The 19,760-nt window shown below is 41.9% G+C and overlaps 1 protein-coding gene across 2 annotated transcripts; it reads left to right on the forward strand.

Annotated features, from left to right (window-relative positions):
• The first annotated feature begins 2,102 nt into the window (after positions 1-2,102).
• Positions 2,103-19,512, forward strand: mcoln3a (mucolipin TRP cation channel 3a). 2 transcript variants are annotated; one of them, XM_049482622.1, is made up of 12 exons: positions 2,103-2,339; positions 2,852-3,016; positions 4,557-4,710; positions 4,788-4,860; positions 8,108-8,204; positions 10,762-10,861; positions 11,251-11,366; positions 11,544-11,693; positions 13,278-13,379; positions 13,491-13,613; positions 18,259-18,465; positions 18,594-19,512. In XM_049482622.1, the coding sequence occupies exons 1-12, from the start codon at positions 2,163-2,165 to the stop codon at positions 18,726-18,728; spliced, it is 1,599 nt and encodes a 532-aa protein (XP_049338579.1). In that variant the 5' UTR covers positions 2,103-2,162; the 3' UTR covers positions 18,729-19,512. The 2 variants fall into 2 exon arrangements, with proteins under 2 accessions (XP_049338579.1, XP_049338578.1); XM_049482621.1 differs by having other exon boundaries at positions 2,105-2,339; positions 18,591-19,512.
• The last annotated feature ends 248 nt before the right edge of the window (positions 19,513-19,760 follow it).

The raw sequence follows: 19,760 nt of genomic DNA on the forward strand, positions 1-19,760 counted from the left end.
AAGCTAAATGGATATATGGCTATAATGGCTATACATGCACCTATCTAAATATATACTTTAAAGAAATAAAAACAGCAATTATGGATTTATTGGTTCATTTCTACACAATTTAACAACCGATATTCTTCACCGCAGCTTTATTAACCCTGTTTATTAGATTTAAGCGCCACCATGTAATGAATCAGTAACTAAGTTTAATTAGGGGCGGGTCTGGGGGAGTTTAGAGCGCCTATGATTCAATAAATTGATCCATATTTGATGCCATTTATAAATAATGTATTGCAAACAAAAAACATGCAATATATTGTGATATTGATATATTCTCCCACACTTATTGTTTACATATCATATATTGGGTACATGCATTGTGTATGGAGTACATTTTTGCATAGTAGGTGAATACATAGCTGTACAGTATATAATAGAAGTAAATAAAAATGATAGGTTATAATGACATATGTCAGGGTCATGCAAAAAATGCATGTCTTCACTTATAAGGGTTTTTGAATTAAAACATTAAAACTTAAAAAGAAAGTTTTTCTCTAGTAAAGTTGCTGTTGAGGAAATATAAGGTTTTTTGAATAACAGATAATTTGGGGTTACAAAGGTATAAATACATATGTGGATATATGGCTGAAATATATAGTCCTTCTTTAAAAACGGCCAAATTCAACTGTGCTGTCTTATATATCATAAACAGCATCTTTACTGTTACTATACAGTGTTGGACAATGAAACACCTGTCATCATTTTAGTGTGGGATTTTAGGTTTCATGGCTAAATTGGAGCAGCCTGGTGTTCAATCTTCATTAATTGCACATTGCACCAGTAAGAGCAGAGTGTGAAGGTTCAATTAGCAGGGTAAGAGCACAGGTCTGCTCTAAATATTACAATGCACACAACATTATGGGGGACATATCAGAGTTCAAAAGAGGACAAATTGTTGGTGCACGTCTTGCTGGAGCATCTGTGACCAAGACAGCAAGTCTTTGTGATGCATCAAGAGCCACGGTATCCAGGGTAATGTCAGCATACCACCAAGAAGCACCAACCACATCCAACAGGATTAACTGTGGATGCTGTAAGAGGAAGCTGTCTGAAAGGGTTGTTCGGGTGCTAACCCGGATTGTATCAAAAAAACATAAAACCACGGCTGATCAAATCACGCAGAATTCAATGTGAACCTCAACTCTCCTGTTTCCACCAGAACTGTCCGTCACCACAATCAATTATTGTGCTCGAAAACCAGGTGTTTCAGTTTCATTCTCCAACTACTGTATATAATCTGTATAAGAGAAAATATCTTAATATAAATATATACCCCTCTATTCTGATTGGGTATTGGTTTACAGTGGTTTAATATATCTATTCTATCAATTAAATATAAAACAGCATATTATTAAACAAGTCCTGAAAGTAGATCAGGAGAACCAAATCAGACTTATGATTCAATTCGTTTTTTATAAACAGTTTCAGTTCCAACAGCGTCAGTAAAAACTCAAACTGAGAGGAAGAAGCGTCAGGAGGAACCGGTTCTCCTCGAGTCGACCAGAACAGATAACATGCAGATCAGAGAGAAAATGTAAAAACAGAGTTATTAGATATGAGTTATGAAATATGAGATATGAGTTATGAGTGGCGTTACTAAGTGATTGCTGTGGTGCTGCTACACGGTTGCCAGGTCTTGCTATAATATGGCTTTTGTTGCCAAGGTATTTGGAGCTGGTAGCAATGCACCCCTGGTGGTTGCTATGGTGGTGTTGCTAGGTGGTTGCTTTTTCGTTGGGGTTTGGTACGGGGGAATGTAGTGAAAAGGAGGGATGAAGAGTGCAGGTCAGATTCACAGTGAACGAGTTCTCTAAATCTAAAACAAAGTAAAATCAGATTAAATAAAAAGCAGAAAGGGAGGAAATAAAAACTATAATGAATCAAATTAAAATGGAATAAGAGTTGATGATAATAATAATAATTCTGTTTTGCAGTGATTGGCTGAGGGTTAGTGTGGCTGATGATCAGATATGGAGTGAATGTGATCGGACTGGGTGGAGATAAAGAAGAGGAATGTTCTGATTGGATCGTGAGGTCACGGCCGGCCGGTCGGACTCCGGTTCTGCCGGTTTGAGCTGCCGGCAGGTTTAGGATCTGATCTGGGTTCTGTACAGATGTCTGATCCGGAGTCAGCGGACGGGAGGTCTGATCTGGAGTCCCGGGCTCTGGAGGAGCTCAGGAGGAAGCTGAAGTTCTTCTTCATGAGTCCGTGTGAGAAGAACCGATCCGGAGGACGGAGAGCGTGGAAGCTCACTATTCACATCCTCAAAATCACCATCATCACCATTCAGGTAGGAACAACTACAGCAGATCCATCGTCCAGAGCCCCGTCCGACCCGATCCGGCTGCTCTGATTGGTGGAAGGTCTTAATGGCGTATGATTGGTTGGTATTAGAGTCACATTGTGCAGCAGGATCCAATGTTTTTATATTTACAGTTCAGAAGACAGTAGAGACCAGATCTCTGTATAGTGAAGTCAGAGCTAGTGCTGCAGTGCTGTTGGGTGTTTTAGGAGACGATGTGGATTAAGCCCGGTAGCTACATGCTAACACTTCAGTAGTGGTGTGGGATAGGCTGGTAGCTACATGCTAACACTGCAGTAGTGGTGTGGGATCGGCTGGTAGCTACATGCTAACACTGCAGTAGTGGTGTGGGATAGGCTGGTAGCTACATGCTAACACTGCAGTAGTGGTGTGGGATCGGCTGGTAGCTACATGCTAACACTGCAGTAGTGGTGTGGGATAGGCTGGTAGCTACATGCTAACACTGCAGTGATAACAGGCTGGTTTTCTTTGTTTTGTAGCTGATTTTGTTCGGGTTGAGTAACGAGAGGATGGTGAGGTTCACAGAGGAGAACCTCGTTACCTTCAAACATCTGTTCCTCAAAGACTTCCAGCACCGAAACAACGTCTACAGCATTTACACCGAGCGCCAGGTCAACCACCACATCCACCACGCCATCATGAGGGTAAGACCACACCCCTCAGAGTTTATTTGGTTGTATTGTGATACACTCTGTTGTTATATTGTTTATATTGTGTATATCATCTGGGCTTTATTTACCAACTGCACTGCAGTGATTAGCATGGTGGTGGTGTATGAGGTGTTAGTGTGTGTGTGTAAGGAGGAGAATAATAAAGCATTAAAATAATAATTATTAATAATAAAATATACAATTAATGTAGTGTATTAATCTGATAATCTGATGTAATTATAGATGTATGTAGTGTATTAATCTGATAATCTGATGTAATTATAGATGTATGTAGTGTATTAATCTGATAATCTGATGTAATTATAGATGTATGTAATGTATTAATCTGATAATCTGATGTAATTATAGATGTATGTAGTGTATTAATCTGATAATCTGATGTAATTATAGATGTATGTAATGTATTAATCTGATAATCTGATGTAATTATAGATGTATGTAATGTATTAATCTGATAATCTGATGTAATTATAGATGTATGTAGTGTATTAATCTGATAATCTGATGTAATTATAGATGTATGTAGTGTATTAATCTGATAATCTGATGTAATTATAGATGTATGTAGTGTATTAATCTGATAATCTGATGTAATTATAGATGTATGTAGTGTATTAATCTGATAATCTGATGTAATTATAGATGTATGTAGTGTATTAATCTGATAATCTGATGTAATTATAGATGTATGTAGTGTATTAATCAGATAATCTGATGTAATTATAGATGTATGTAGTGTATTAATCTGATAATCTGATGTAATTATAGATGTATGTAATGTATTAATCTGATAATCTGATGTAATTATAGATGTATGTAATGTATTAATCTGATGTAATTATAGATGTATGTAGTGTATTAATCTGATAATCTGATGTAATTATAGATGTATGTAGTGTATTAATCTGATAATCTGATGTAATTATAGATGTATGTAGTGTATTAATCTGATAATCTGATGTAATTATAGATGTATGTAATGTATTAATCTGATAATCTGATGTAATTATAGATGTATGTAATGTATTAATCTGATAATCTGATGTAATTATAGATGTATGTAATGTATTAATCTGATAATCTGATGTAATTATAGATGTATGTAATGTATTAATCTGATGTAATTATAGATGTATGTAGTGTATTAATCTGATAATCTGATGTAATTATAGATGTATGTAGTGTATTAATCTGATAATCTGATGTAATTATAGATGTATGTAGTGTATTAATCTGATAATCTGATGTAATTATAGATGTATGTAGTGTATTAATCTGATAATCTGATGTAATTATAGATGTATGTAGTGTATTAATCTGATAATCTGATGTAATTATAGATGTATGTAATGTATTAATCTGATAATCTGATGTAATTATAGATGTATGTAATGTATTAATCTGATAATCTGATGTAATTATAGATGTATGTAATGTATTAATCTGATAATCTGATGTAATTATAGATGTATGTAATGTATTAATCTGATAATCTGTAATTTTGTGTGTGTAGTATTTAACTCTTCAGAACGTGACGGTGGGGAATCATGTGATTGAGAAGATCGGTGGTGTTTTTACTCCACTGTCTCTCTGTCAGGAGTTTTATCGGCATGACAACATCTCCCCCTCCACTGAAACCTTCAGCATCGACCCGCAGGTGGAGAAAGGTGCGGTGCAGCAGCAGCAGTGTGAGGTTTAAACTCCGCCTACAGTAAATATATAACAGCCATTTTATCTCCTGCAGAGTGTTTTCAGATTCACCCCGTCCAGCCGTTCAACCAGCCGACGCCTCCTAACCTCACCCTGGACCTGAAACGGTACCTCACACCATCACCTCACCAATAATCACAACCTGAACATATACAGCATAAATATACACGAAATATATATACACTGAGTATAGACAGTATGAATATATACACTCTGACTGTATACACTCTGGATAAATACACTCTAAATATATCTTCTTTCTGTATATACACTCTGACTGTGAGTATATATAGTTTGCTGTGTTTTAGGCTGTTATCTGTGAGTATATACACTGTGAGTATATATATATATGTTGCTGTGCTTTAGGCTGTTATCTGTAAGTATATACACTGCGAGTATATATATGTTGCTGTATTTTAGGCTGCTATCTGTGAGTATATACACTGTAAGTATATATATATATATGTTGCTGTGTTTTAGGCTGTTATCTGTGAGTATATAAACTGTGAGTATATATATGTTGCTGTGTTTAGGCTGTTATCTGTGAGTATATAAACTGTGAGTATATATATATGTTGCTGTGTTTTAGGCTGTTATCTGTGAGTATATAAACTGTGAGTATATATATGTTGCTGTGTTTTAGGCTGTTATCTGTGAGTATATAAACTGTGAGTATATATATGTTGCTGTGTTTTAGGCTGTTATCTGTGAGTATATACACTGTGAGTATATATATATATGTTGCTGTGTTTTAGGCTGTTATCTGTGAGTATATAAACTGTGAGTATATATATGTTGCTGTATTCTAGGCTGTTATCTGTGAGTATATACACTGTGAGTACATATATGTTGCTGTGTTTTAGGCTGTTATCTGTGAGTATATAAACTGTGAGTACATATATGTTGCTGTGTTTTAGGCTGTTATCTGTGAGTATATAAACTGTGAGTACATATATGTTGCTGTGTTTTAGGCTGTTATCTGTGAGTATATAAACTGTGAGTATATATATATGTTGCTGTGTTTTAGGCTGTTATCTGTGAGTATATAAACTGTGAGTACATATATGTTGCTGTGTTTTAGGCTGTTATCTGTGAGTATATAAACTGTTAGTATATATATATATGTTGCTGTGTTTTAGGCTGTTATCTGTGAGTATATACACTGTGAGTATATACACTGCTCAAAAAAATAAAGGGAACACTCAAATAACACAATATAACTCCAAGTAAATCAAACTTCTGTGAAATTAAATTGTCCACTTAGGAAGCAACACTGATTGACAATCAATTTCACCTGCTGTTGTGCAAATGGAATAGACAACAGGTGGAAATTATTGGCAATTAGCAAGACACACTCAATAAAGGAGTGGTTCTGCAGGTGGGGACCACAGACCACTTCTCAGAACCTATGCTGTCTGGCTGATGTTTTGGTCAGTTTTGAATGTTGGTGGTGCTTTCACACTCGTGGTAGCATGAGACGGACTCTACAACCCACACAAGTGGCTCAGGTAGTGCAGCTCATCCAGGATGGCACATCAATGCGAGCTGTGGCAAGAAGGTTTGCTGTGTCTGTCAGCGTAGTGTCCAGAGGCTGGAGGCGCTACCAGGGGACAGGCCAGTACACCAGGAGACGTGGAGGAGGCCGTAGGAGGGCAACAACCCAGCAGCAGGACCGCTACCTCCGCCTTTGTGCAAGAAGGAACAGGAGGAGCACTGCCAGAGCCCTGCAAAATGACCTCCAGCAGGCCACAAATGTGCATGTGTCTGCCCAAACGGTTAGAAACCGACTCCATGAGGATGGTATGAGGGCCCGACGTCCACAGATGGGGGTTGTGCTCACAGCCCAACACCGTGCAGGACGCTTGGCATTTGCCAGAGAACACCAGGATTGGCAAATTCGCCACTGGCGCCTTGTGCTCTTCACAGATGAAAGCAGGTTCACACTGAGCACATGACAGACGTGACAGAGTCTGGAGACGCCGTGGAGAGTGGTCTGCTGCCTGCAACATCCTTCAGCATGACCGGTTTGGCAGTGGGTCAGTAATGGTGTGGGGTGGCATTTCTTTGGAGGGCCGCACAGTCCTCCATGTGCTCACCAGAGGTAGCCTGACTGCCATTAGGTACCGAGATGAGATCCTCAGACCCCTTGTGAGACCGTATGCTGGTGTGGTTGGCCCTGGGTTCCTCCTAATGCAGGACAATGCTAGACCTCATGTGGCTGGAGTGTGTCAGCAGTTCCTGCAAGATGAAGGCATTGAAGCTATGGACTGGCCCGCCCGTTCCCCAGACCTGAATCTGATTGAGCACATCTGGGACATCATGTCTCGCTCCATCCACCAACGTCACGTTGCAGCACAGACTGTCCAGGAGTTGGCGGATGCTTTAGTCCAGGTCTGGGAGGAGATCCCTCAGGAGACCATCCGCCACCTCATCAGGAGCATGCCTAGGCGTTGTAGGGAGGTCATACAGGCACGTGTAGGCCACACACAATACTGAGCCTCATTTTGACTTGTTTTAAGGACATTACATTAAAGTTGGATCAGCCTGTAGTGTGTTTTTTCACTTTAATTTTGTGTGTGGCTCCAAATCCAGGCCTCCATTGGTTAATAAATTTGATTTCCATTGATGATTTTTGTGTGATTTTGTTGTCAGCACATTCAACTTTGTACAGAACAAAGTATTCAATGAGAATATTTCATTCATTCAGATCTAGGATGTGTTATTTGAGTGTTCCCTTTATTTTTTTGAGCAGTGTATATGTTGCTGTGTTTTAGGCTGTTATCTGTGAGTATATACACTGCGAGTATATATATGTTGCCGTGTTTTAGGCTGTTATCTGTGAGTATATACACTGTGAGTACATATATGTTGCTGTGTTTTAGGCTGTTATCTGTGAGTATATAAACTGTGAGTATATATATGTTGCTGTGTTTTAGGCTGTTATCTGTGAGTATATAAACTGTGAGTATATATATATATATGTTGCTGTGTTTTAGGCTGTTATCTGTGAGTATATACACTGTGAGTATATATATATATATATATATATATATGTTGCTGTGTTTTAGGCTGTTATCTGTGAGTATATACACTGTGAGTATATATATATATATATATATATATATATATATATATATATATATATATATATATATATGTTGCTGTGTTTTAGGCTGTTATCTGTGAGTATATACACTGTGAGTATATATATATATATATATATATATATATATATATATATATATATATGTTGCTGTGTTTTAGGCTGTTATCTGTGAGTATATACACTGTGAGTATATATATATATATATATATATATATATATATATATATATATATGTTGCTGTGTTTTAGGCTGTTATCTGTGAATATATACCTGAATCTGAAGGCTATTAACCTGCAGACAGTCCGGTTTGATGAATTTCCCGACTGCTACAAGTTTCACATCACAGTGAGTCAGAATTGATCTACAGTCATATAAAACCCTGATCATCTTCAGGATTTTCCTTTATAAATCATTGGCTGTTCAGATCAGTGATTTCAGTTAAATATATCATATATCAGATGAACACAGTGATATTTTGAGAAGTGAAATGAAGTTGCACCTGAATAATTTAGTTGAAAGAATTATTGCACACTTTCTGTAAATTCTATAAACTTCATTTCACTTCTCAAAATATCACTGTGTTCATCTGATATATGATATATTTAACTGAAATCACTGATCTGAACAGCCAATGATTTATAAAGTGAAATCAGCAAAATGTTCCCAATTTTTTTATACCACTGTATAAATCTGACTGTGTTACGGTATGGAATGATTAGTTTTCCGTACAAAATGTGCCATGGTGAAAATAATGGTGATAGTGGTGATTAGAGTGATAGTGATGTTTTGAGTGATGGTGATGATGGTGGGGGTGGTGATAGTGATAATTAGAGTGATGGTGGTGGGGATGGTTATAGTGAAGATTAGAGTGATGGTGATGATGGTGGTGATGGTGATAGTGAAGATTAGAGTGATGGTGGTGGGGATGGTGATAGTGAAGATTAGAGTGATGGTGGTGGGGATGGTGATAGTGAAGATTAGAGTGATGGTGATGATGGTGGGGATGGTGATAGTGATGATTAGAGTGATGGTGATGATGGTGGGGGTGGTGATAGTGATAATTAGAGTGATGGTGGTGGGGATGGTGATAGTGAAGATTAGAGTGATAGTGATGGTGGTGGTGATGGGGATAGTGAAGATTAGAGTGATGGTGGTCATGGAGTTGGTGATGGTGATGGTAAAGATTAGAGTGATAGTGATGGTGGTGGTGATGGTTATAGTGAAGATTAGAGTGATGGTGATGGTGATCGTGAAGATTAGAGTGATGGTGGTGGGGATGGTGATAGTGATGATTAGAGTGATGGTGATGATGGTGGGGGTGGTGATAGTGATAATTAGAGTGATGGTGGTGGGGATGGTGATAGTGAAGATTAGAGTGATGGTGATGATGGTGGGGTGGTGATAGTGATAATTAGAGTGATGGTGGTGGGGATGGTGATAGTGAAGATTAGAGTGATGGTGATGAAGGTAGGAATGGTAATAGTGAAGATTAGAGTGATGGTGGTGGGGATGGTGATAGTGATGATTAGAGTGATGGTGATGATGGTGGGGTGGTGATAGTGATAATTAGAGTGATGGTGATGGTGATAGTGAAGATTAGAGTGATGGTGATGATGGTGGTGATGGTGATAGTGAAGATCAGAGTGATGGTGGTGGGGATGGTGATAGTGAAGATTAGAGTGATGGTGACGATGGTGGGGATGGTGATAGTGATAATTAGAGTGATGGTGGTGGGGATGGTGATAGTGATAATTAGAGTGATGATGGTGGGGGTGGTGATAGTGATAATTAGAGTGATGGTGATGATGGTGGGGATGGTGATAGTGATAATTAGAGTGAGGGTGGTGGTGTTGGTGATAGTGAAGATTAGAGTGATGGTGATGATGGTGGGGGTGGTGACAGTGATAATTAGAGTGATGGTGATGATGGTGGGGATGGTGATAGTGATAATTAGAGTGATGGTGATGGTGATAGTGAAGATTAGAGTGATGGTGATGATGGTGGTGATGGTGATAGTGAAGATCAGATTGATGGTGGTGGGGATGGTGATAGTGATAATTAGAGTGATGGTGGGGGTGGTGATAGTGATAATTAGAGTGAGGGTGGTGGTGATAGTGATAGTGAAGATTAGAGTGATGGTGATGATGGTGGGGGTGGTGATAGTGATAATTAGAGTGATGGTGGTGGGGATGGTGATAGTGATGATTAGAGTGATGGTGATGATGGTGGGGTGGTGATAGTGATAATTAGAGTGATGGTGATGGTGATAGTGAAGATTAGAGTGATGGTGATGATGGTGGGGGTGGTGATAGTGATAATTAGAGTGAGGGTGGTGGTGTTGGTGATAGTGAAGATTAGAGTGATGGTGATGATGGTGGGGGTGGTGACAGTGATAATTAGAGTGATGGTGATGATGGTGGGGATGGTGATAGTGATAATTAGAGTGATGGTGATGGTGATAGTGAAGATTAGAGTGATGGTGATGATGGTGGTGATGGTGATAGTGAAGATCAGAGTGATGGTGGTGGGGATGGTGATAGTGATAATTAGAGTGATGGTGATGATGGTGGGGATGGTGATAGTGATAATTAGAGTGATGGTGGTGGTGATAGTGAAGATTAGAGTGATGGTGATGATGGTGGTGATGGTGATAGTGATGATTAGAGTGATGGTGATGATGGTGGGGATGGTGATAGTGATAATTAGAGTGATGGTGATGATGGTGGGGATGGTGATAGTGATGATTAGAGTGATGGTGATGATGGTGGGGATGGTGATAGTGATGATTAGAGTGATGGTGATGATGGTGGGGATGGTGATAGTGATAATTAGAGTGATGGTGGTGGGGATGGTGATAGTGAAGATTAGAGTGATGGTGATGATGGTGATGCTGTTTGTGCAGGTGGAGTTGGATAATCGAGCTCGGAGTGGGCGGGTTAAAGTGTCTCTGAGCAGTGAGGTGCAGATCAGTGTGTGTAAAGACTTTAACATCTCTGGATCCAGTGAGTTCATTTACTTTAGCTCCACCCATTCAGCCTACAGCAGTTTAGCTCCACCCATTTAGCCCACAGCAGTTTAGCTCCACCCATTCAGCCCACAGCAGTTTAGCTCCACCCATTCAGCCTACAGCAGTTTAGCTCCACCCATTCAGCCCACAGCAGTTTAGCTCCACCCATTCTGCTTACAGCAGTTTAGCTCCACCCATTCAGCCTACAGCAGTTTAGCTCCACCCATTCAGCCCACAGCAGTTTAGCTCCACCCATTCTGCTTACAGCAGTTTAGCTCCACCCATTCAGCCTACAGCAGTTTAGCTCCACCCATTCAGCCTACAGCAGTTTAGCTCCACCCATTCAGCCCACAGCAGTAAGTTGAAGAGGGTGTGTCTGTGCAGATGCTGTGAGTCACCTGATGCTGGTGGTGGCGTTTGATTCGCTGGTCATCCTGACCTGCCTGCTCTCTCTCACCCTCTGCATTGGCTCACTCAGAACCGGAGTCCAGCTGCTGTCTGTGAGTCACAACCACGCCCCCTGCTGGGCCACGCCCCCTCTCTGCTACACACACTACACACAAATTACACACACATACTACACAGAGTACACACACACACACTACACACACTATAACCTGTTTGAGCATAACAGTGATGTGTGTTTGTGTGTGTTTGTGTGTGTGTTTGTGTGTTAGGAGTATTCAAGGTATGTCTCCGCCCACTGTGGGCGGTCACTGCGGTGGTGCGAGTGGGTGGAGTTTATCAAAGGCTGGCACGTTTTCACCATCATCAGCGACACGCTCACCATCACCGGATCAGCTCTGAAGATTTGCATACACAGCAAGGTCACACACACACACACACACACACACAATATACACACACACACACACACAATATATACACTCAAACACAATATACACACACACACACAATATATACACTCAAACACAATATACACACACACACACACACACACAATATACACACACACACACACACACAATATATACACTCAAACACAATATACACACACACACACAATATATACACTCAAACACAATATACACACACACACACAATATATACACTCAAACACAATATACACACACACACACACAATATATACACTCAAACACAATATACACACACACACACAATATATACACTCAAACACAATATACACACACACACACAATATATACACTCAAACACAATATACACACACACACACAATATATACACTCAAACACAATATACACACACACACACAATATATACACTCAAACACAATATACACACACACACACAATATATACACTCAAACACAATATACACACACACACACAATATACACACACACACACACAATATATACACACACACACACAATATATACACTCAAACACAATATACACACACACACACAATATACACACACACACAATATACACACACACACACACACACACAATATATATACACACACACAATATACACACACACACAATATACACACACACACAATATATACACACACACACAATATATACACACACACACAATATACACACACACACAATATATACACCGCACACACACACACACACACAATATACACACACACACACACACAATATATACACACACACACAATATACACACACACACACACAATATACACACACACACAATACACACACACACAATATATACACACACACACACAATATATACACACACACACAATATACACACACACAATATACACACACACACAATATACACACACACACAATATATACACCGCACACACACACACACACATACACACAATATACACAAACACACACACACACAATATATACACACACACACACAATATACACACACACACACACACACAATAAACACACACACACAATACACACACACACACAATATATACACACACACACAATATACACACACACACACACAATATATACACACACACACAATATACACACACACAATATACACACACACACAATATATACACACACACAATATATACACACACACACAATGTATACACACACACAATATATATACACACACACACAATATATACACACACCACACAAACACACACACAATATATATACATACACTACTAAATGTGTGTGTATAATGTGTTTATGTGTGTGTGTATATATATTGTGTGTGTATTGTGTATTGTGTGTATTGTGTGTGTGTGTATATTGTGTATGTATTGTGTGTGTATTGTGTATTGTGTATTGTGTGTGTGTATTGTGTGTGTGTGTGTATATTGTGTATGTATTGTGTGTGTGTGTATTGTTTGTGTGTGTATATTGTGTGTGTGTTTAATCTGTATGTATTGTGTGTGTTTATTGTGTGTGTGTGTGTGTATTGTGTGTGTGTTGTAGGAGCTGGTGAGTTACCGGTTCTGCAGTACTCTGTTGGGTACAGGTACGGTTCTGGTGTGGATGGGGGTTCTGCGGTATCTGGGTTTCTTCCAGAAATATAATGTAAGTTGTAATCGGGTTCCTCTGGTTCTCCAGCCGAGGCCATGATTCCACTACCGTATCCTCGTATCTCCAGGGCTGTTGGGTCTCAGTGGTTCTGATCTGTCTCTACAGATCCTGATTCTGACCCTGCAGGCGGCGCTGCCCAGCGTGATCCGGTTCTCCCTCTGTGCGGTTCTGATCTATCTCAGCTACTGCTTCTGCGGCTGGATCGTCCTCGGACCCCACCACGAAAACGTGAGACACACACACACACACACACTGTGCCAGCCGAAGTGAGTAACACTTATACGCTCCTGTAACAGGCGGGTATATTATAGTAGTGTTAGGCAGCGAGTAAACGGTCAGTTCTTGGTATCTTATGATGTTACAGAGTTCACCTGCTTCTATTCAGCAACGTCTGGAGATTATCTTCACAGACCTGGTTCCAGGTATCAGTGAGCTCCTGGACGGTGTCGGATGCACCGATACATAAAGTCCCAGAGGTTCTCAGTTGGATTCAGGTCTGAAGAGCATGAGGACCAATTAATGGCATCAATGCCATCATCACCCAGGAACTGCCTACAAACTCCGCCCACGTGAAGCCGGGGATCGTTCTGCACCAGGAGGAACCCAGGACCCACTGCACAAGTGTATGGTCTGACGATGCCTCCTTAGATTCAGGTACCTCTGGCTATAAGGTAGAGGATCTTTCTCCACAGATCACCACCACCAGGTCCTCCTACATCAATCGTGTTTCCGGCGCTGACGAGGGCGGCAGCCTTCCAGCAGCTCCGTGTAGCGTTTCACCTTAAGTGAACTTTTTTTCACTGTTTACTTTCTTTTTTCGTCTTTTACTACGCTGTAGTGTGTTATTATTGTATCCCATGGATACGGATCGCCAAATTCTGCACATGGGCTGCAGAAACTTTATTTACTCGAGGGAAGAACTTCTCGCGCTGAGAACAAAGAGCCACGCCGGCGGAGGCACCCCATTCCGGCTGAGCTAAAGCGATGCTCCAGGGGCTGTAAAGCCGGAGCTAAGCTAAAGGCTAAACAACGGGAAAACCGCTGGAGATACAAGCCCTGTATTCCGGCAGTGGTGATGGGGAACGTGAACTCGCTGGTTAACAAGACGGACGAGCTCGCAGCATTAGTGAGAAACCAGAGGACCTACCGGGAGTGCAGTCTCTTCTGCTTCACAGAGACTTGGCTAACCGCTAACATCCCCGACGCTAATGTAAACATCCCCGGATTCGTCACTGTGAGAGCGGACAGAGACAGCGTGCAGAGCGGCAAAGCTAAAGGCGGCGGGCTCGCTATCCTCATTAACAACAGATGGTGTAATCCTGGGCATGTGACTGTTAAAGAGACTATCTGCTGCCGGGATGTTGAACTGCTCGCGGTGAGTTTAAGACCATATTACGTCCCGCGGGAGCTCTCACACGCCATTGTTGTTTGTGTGTACGTGCCCCCCCGAGCGGACGCGGAGGCTGCGTGTGACGTCATACACGCGACCATCGCTAGGCTCCAGACACAACACCCAGATGCCTTTGTCGCTCTGTCTGGTGACTTCAACCACATCACGCTGGACTCCACACTGACTTCTTTCACCCAGTATGTGGACTGTCCCACCAGAAAAAAACAGGACAATTGACCTCCTGTATGCTAACATCAGTGATGCGTACACCGCTATCCCACTGCCCCCACTTGGAAAATCTGACCACAACCTGGTTTTCCTGAAGCCTCAGTACAAACCCTGTGTGATGAGGCAACCAACCACAACACGCTCCTTCAGGAAGTGGTCTCAGGAGGCAGAGGAGACCCTGAAGGACTGCTTTGCATCCACAGACTGGAGTGTGCTTCAGGACTCTCACGGTGAGGACATTGAGGGGGTAGCAGACTGCACAACTGACTATCTGAACTTTTGCATGGACATTGTGGTTCCTGTAAGAACTGTTCGCTGCTTTGCTAACAACAAGCCCTGGATTACAAGCGACGTAAAGGACCTCTTAAACAAAAAGAAGAGGGCCTTTAAAGACAAGAACCAGGAGGAGTTGAAGAATATTCAGCGTGAACTCAAGTCCTGCTTAAAGGAGGCTAAGGAGACCTACAGGAAGAAGGTTGAGCAGAAGGAACATGAAGGAAGTCTGGGACGGTATGAGGACAATCACGGGGTGCAAGCCAAAGAGCCAAAGAGAGAGAGCGAACGAACTCAATCTCTTCTATAACCGATTTGATTGCCCTGTTTCATCCTTACCTGCTTCTGTCTGTCCTGCTATCTCAGCAACCTCAGCCTCTGCCCCACTGGACACCTCCCTACCTCTTCTGAGTGCTGCTCAGGTCTCCCTCTCACAGACTGTCAGCACATCCAGTCCGCCCCCCTCACCTCCCCCCTCTACCTCTCTGCAGACCAGGTCATAGGGGAGCTGAGGAGACTCCGCTCAGGGAAATCAGCTGGACCTGACGAGGTGAGCCCGAGACTTCTGAAGGCTTGCGCCTTTGAACTTGGGTTACACTTGTCGAATATCTTCAACATGAGCCTGCAGTTGGGGAGGGTTCCTACGCTGTGGAAAACCTCATGCCTGGTCCCTGTTCCCAAGAAACCTCGAAGCAGTCGTTCCATGGTCTTCATAACGTGCGAGGTCAAAGCTACCGGCCTGAAGTCCAGATGACACTGCCATCGTTGGGTGTGTGAAGGGTTGTCATGAGGAGGAGTACAGGAGACAGGTGGATGACTTTGTTGCTTGGTGCTGACTGAACCAACTGCAGTTGAACATATCCAAGACCAATGGTGGTGGACTTCCGTAGGTCTGGACTACCCTTGCAGCCAGTCTCCATCGAGGGGGTTGATGTGGAGACAGTGAAGACCTACAGGTACCTTGGTTTGCAGCTGGACAACAAACTGGACTGGTCAACAAATACAGACACCCTGTACAGGAAGGGACAGAGCCGGCTCTATTTCCTAAGGAGACTGCGGACATTTAACATCTGTAAGAAGCTTCTGCAGATGTTCTACCAGTCAAACGCGGCCAGCATTCTCTTCTACGCTCTGGTGTGCTGGGGAGCAACATGAAGAGGAGAGATGCATCACGGCTGGACAAGCTGGTCAGGAGGGGCTTTTTTGCTTACATCGCTGATGAAGAAGGGAATCCGACCAACACCACAAACCCAGTTTGTAAACGGTGTTATGAGTCTATCCAGTGCAGAGGAGTAGAGCTTAGATTCTCTGCCCAAACCCAAACTGACCCGAGGCCCGTTCGGGCCGAGATTTCCCACCACATTCCTCGGGCCGGGTCGGGTTCGGGCTCCAGAAAATAGTCTGAGATGTAGGCATCTGTTTTTTATTTATATTTTTATTTTTAAATAAAATAACGAAAATAACGAAAACTGAAAGTGAAACTAAACTACTTTATTTATAAGCGCTGTTTTCACTCCCGCAGTTGTACAGCGGGGGGTGTTGTGCCGATTCTGTCCGCGAAGCGGGAGTCGGATTCAGTAGCGGATTCGGCACCTCGCGGTCCGCGGTGTTAGTTGTAAGCGCTCGCGCTAGCCTCATAATACGACAGAAAACACTGAGGGAGCTGCAGAATTATGTATGGGACTAGAATATGAGCACGAGGAGATAAAAGAGAACCTTTACCTGTGAGTAGCTCACATCAGAACACGCAAATATTGTTTTTTTTTCTTCCAAGTATCGTTTTGGTATCGAGAATCGTGATACTACTTCGATACAGTATCGGTATCGAAGTCAAAATTTTGGTATCGTGACAACCCTACCACCGGGGACGGGATGCTGCTACTGACTGAGTTTAATCCAGTCACACCACATGGACATTATTCCACCACTAATTATTTACACTAACACTTCCCCAACCTCACTTACATTCAAGTACACTTTACTCATGATTAGGTATTCACATATTCACATTCTCTTTTTAGAACTGTCTTCTAACGTATGCATATTTATATTAATATTATATTTCTATGTCACATCAGTAACTTTCGTAATCAATGTCATTGCACATTGCACTTTACTCTGTTAATTATTTAATTATTTATGACCATTAGCAACATCTACTGCACTGCTCCGTTTACAGATAGATCCTTACCTTGTATAGTTAGGATTTTATAGCCTTATATATTTTCTATTCTTCTGTGTTTTGATTTGTCTGAGTATGTTTCTTATTGTATTGTGTTGTTGCTGCTGGATGCCTAAATTTCCTTCGGGATAAATAAAGTATCTATCTATCTATCTATCTATCTATCTATCTATCTATCTATCTATCTATCTATCTATCTATCTATCTATCTATCTATCTATCTATCTATCTATCTATCTATCTATCTATCTATCTATCTATCTATCTATCTATCTATCTATCTATCTATCTATCTATCTATCTATCTATCTATCTATCTATCTATCTATCTACAGGTCCTTCTACAGGTCCCTCTACAGGTCCTTCTACAGGTCGCTCTACAGGTCCCATTACAGGTTCTCCTACAGGTCCTCCTACAGGTCCTCCTACAGGTCCTTCTACAGGTCACTCTACAGACAGACGGAACGCTGCATCCACATTTCTTATTTTAGTTTGGGTCCCAGAACCTGGAGAAAACGCACCAAAATGAGCTGATTGGTCAGAAAGGTCAAGGGGTGCTTTATTTTAGATGGTACTGACCCAGATGTTTGTGGAAGGCAGAACGGTGGCACAGCAGGTGTTCTTTTATTGCCAGGTGGTCTTGTGTCCTCATGCTCTCCCTGGCTGTCCTGTAGATGTAAACAGGTGTTTGTTGTCCCGAATGTGACGAGTGGTGTTTGTGCCCTGTGCCAGGTGGTGTTTGTGCTCTGTGCCGGGTGGTGGGGACAGTACTAATCCTGTGCTCTTGTCTCTGTCCTCAGTTCCGCTCGTTTAACAGGGTGGTGTACTGCCTGTTCTCCATGATTAACGGAGACGAGGTTTACTCCACCTTCCGGAAGCTGCGGGAGTGGAGCTGGGTGGTGTGGCTCTTCAGCAGGATATATATCTACACCTTCATCTCCATCTTTACCTACATGGTTCTCAGCCTCTTCATCGCCATCATCACCGACACCTACCACACCATCCGGGTGAGGAAGACACTGTTCAGTTAGTCCTGCTAGTAGTAAAAGAACAGTAAAGTAACAGTGTGTGTGTGTGTGTGTGTGTGTGTGCGTGTGTGTTTGTGCACATGTGCGTGTGTGTGTGTGTGTAGCAGCAGGATAGTGTGGTGATGTCGGAGGTGGAGGTGTTTATAGTGAACAGTAGGAACGCTGCACCGCGTGAAACAGACGACCTGGAGAAAGAGGACGACCCTGTCGGCTGCTCCACCCTCTGCTGCTGTTCCCACTGACCTACACAGCCCCCATACTCCCATACTCCTACACCTTCACCCACACTCACTCCAACTCCCATACTCCCACACCTTCACCCACATCCACACCTACTACCATACTCCCACACCTCCACCTCCACCCACACACACACCTACTCCCATAGTCCCACACCTCCACCTCCACCCATACGTCCACCTACAGACCTCTACTTACTCCCACACCTCCACCTGCATCTCCACTTCCAACCACACCTCCACCCACACCTACTCCCATAATCCTACACCTCCACCTCCACCCACACTCACTCCAACTCCCATACTCCCACACCTTTACCCACATCCACACATAATACCATACTCCCACACCTCCACCTCCACCCACACACACACCTACTCCCATAGTCCCACACCTCCACCTCCACCCACACACACACCTACTCCCATAGTCCCACACCTCCACCTCCACCCACACACACACCTACTCCCATAGTCCCACACCTCCACCTCCACCCACACACACACCTACTCCCATAGTCCCACACCTCCACCTCCACCCACACACACACCTACTCCCATAGTCCCACACCTCCACCTCCACCCACACGTCCACTTCTCAACTTCAACTTCTCAATTTACCTTTCTGCACTTTCACATTAACTCAGGTCTCTAGAAATTTATACACGTCTGAGACACCTACACTCACTCCATACCTACAGTAGGTGTTTCTATTAAAGTGGCCACAGTGAGTGAAAGCACAATGTACATTAAGTGTTTCTAATAAAAAGGCCAGTGTGAAAACTTATGTAATTGTGTTTTTTTTTTATAAAAATAAACAGAAAGATACATTTTGGAGTCTTTTTATTGTCATTTATATGTCTACTAAATTAAGACAGTGGCCAATCACACACCTGTTAATTAGCATATTCCTATATATTTTAGAAAAAATATTAATCAAATAATTAAACATATGCAATTATGAAAATTGCAAAAATAAAAATACATTTCTGTTCAATGTGTTAAAAATAAAATTGGAAATCATTTGGCAACCAA

The sequence above is a fragment of the Astyanax mexicanus genome, chromosome 8 (assembly GCF_023375975.1).
Source record: "Astyanax mexicanus isolate ESR-SI-001 chromosome 8, AstMex3_surface, whole genome shotgun sequence".
NCBI lineage: Eukaryota > Metazoa > Chordata > Actinopteri > Characiformes > Acestrorhamphidae > Astyanax > Astyanax mexicanus.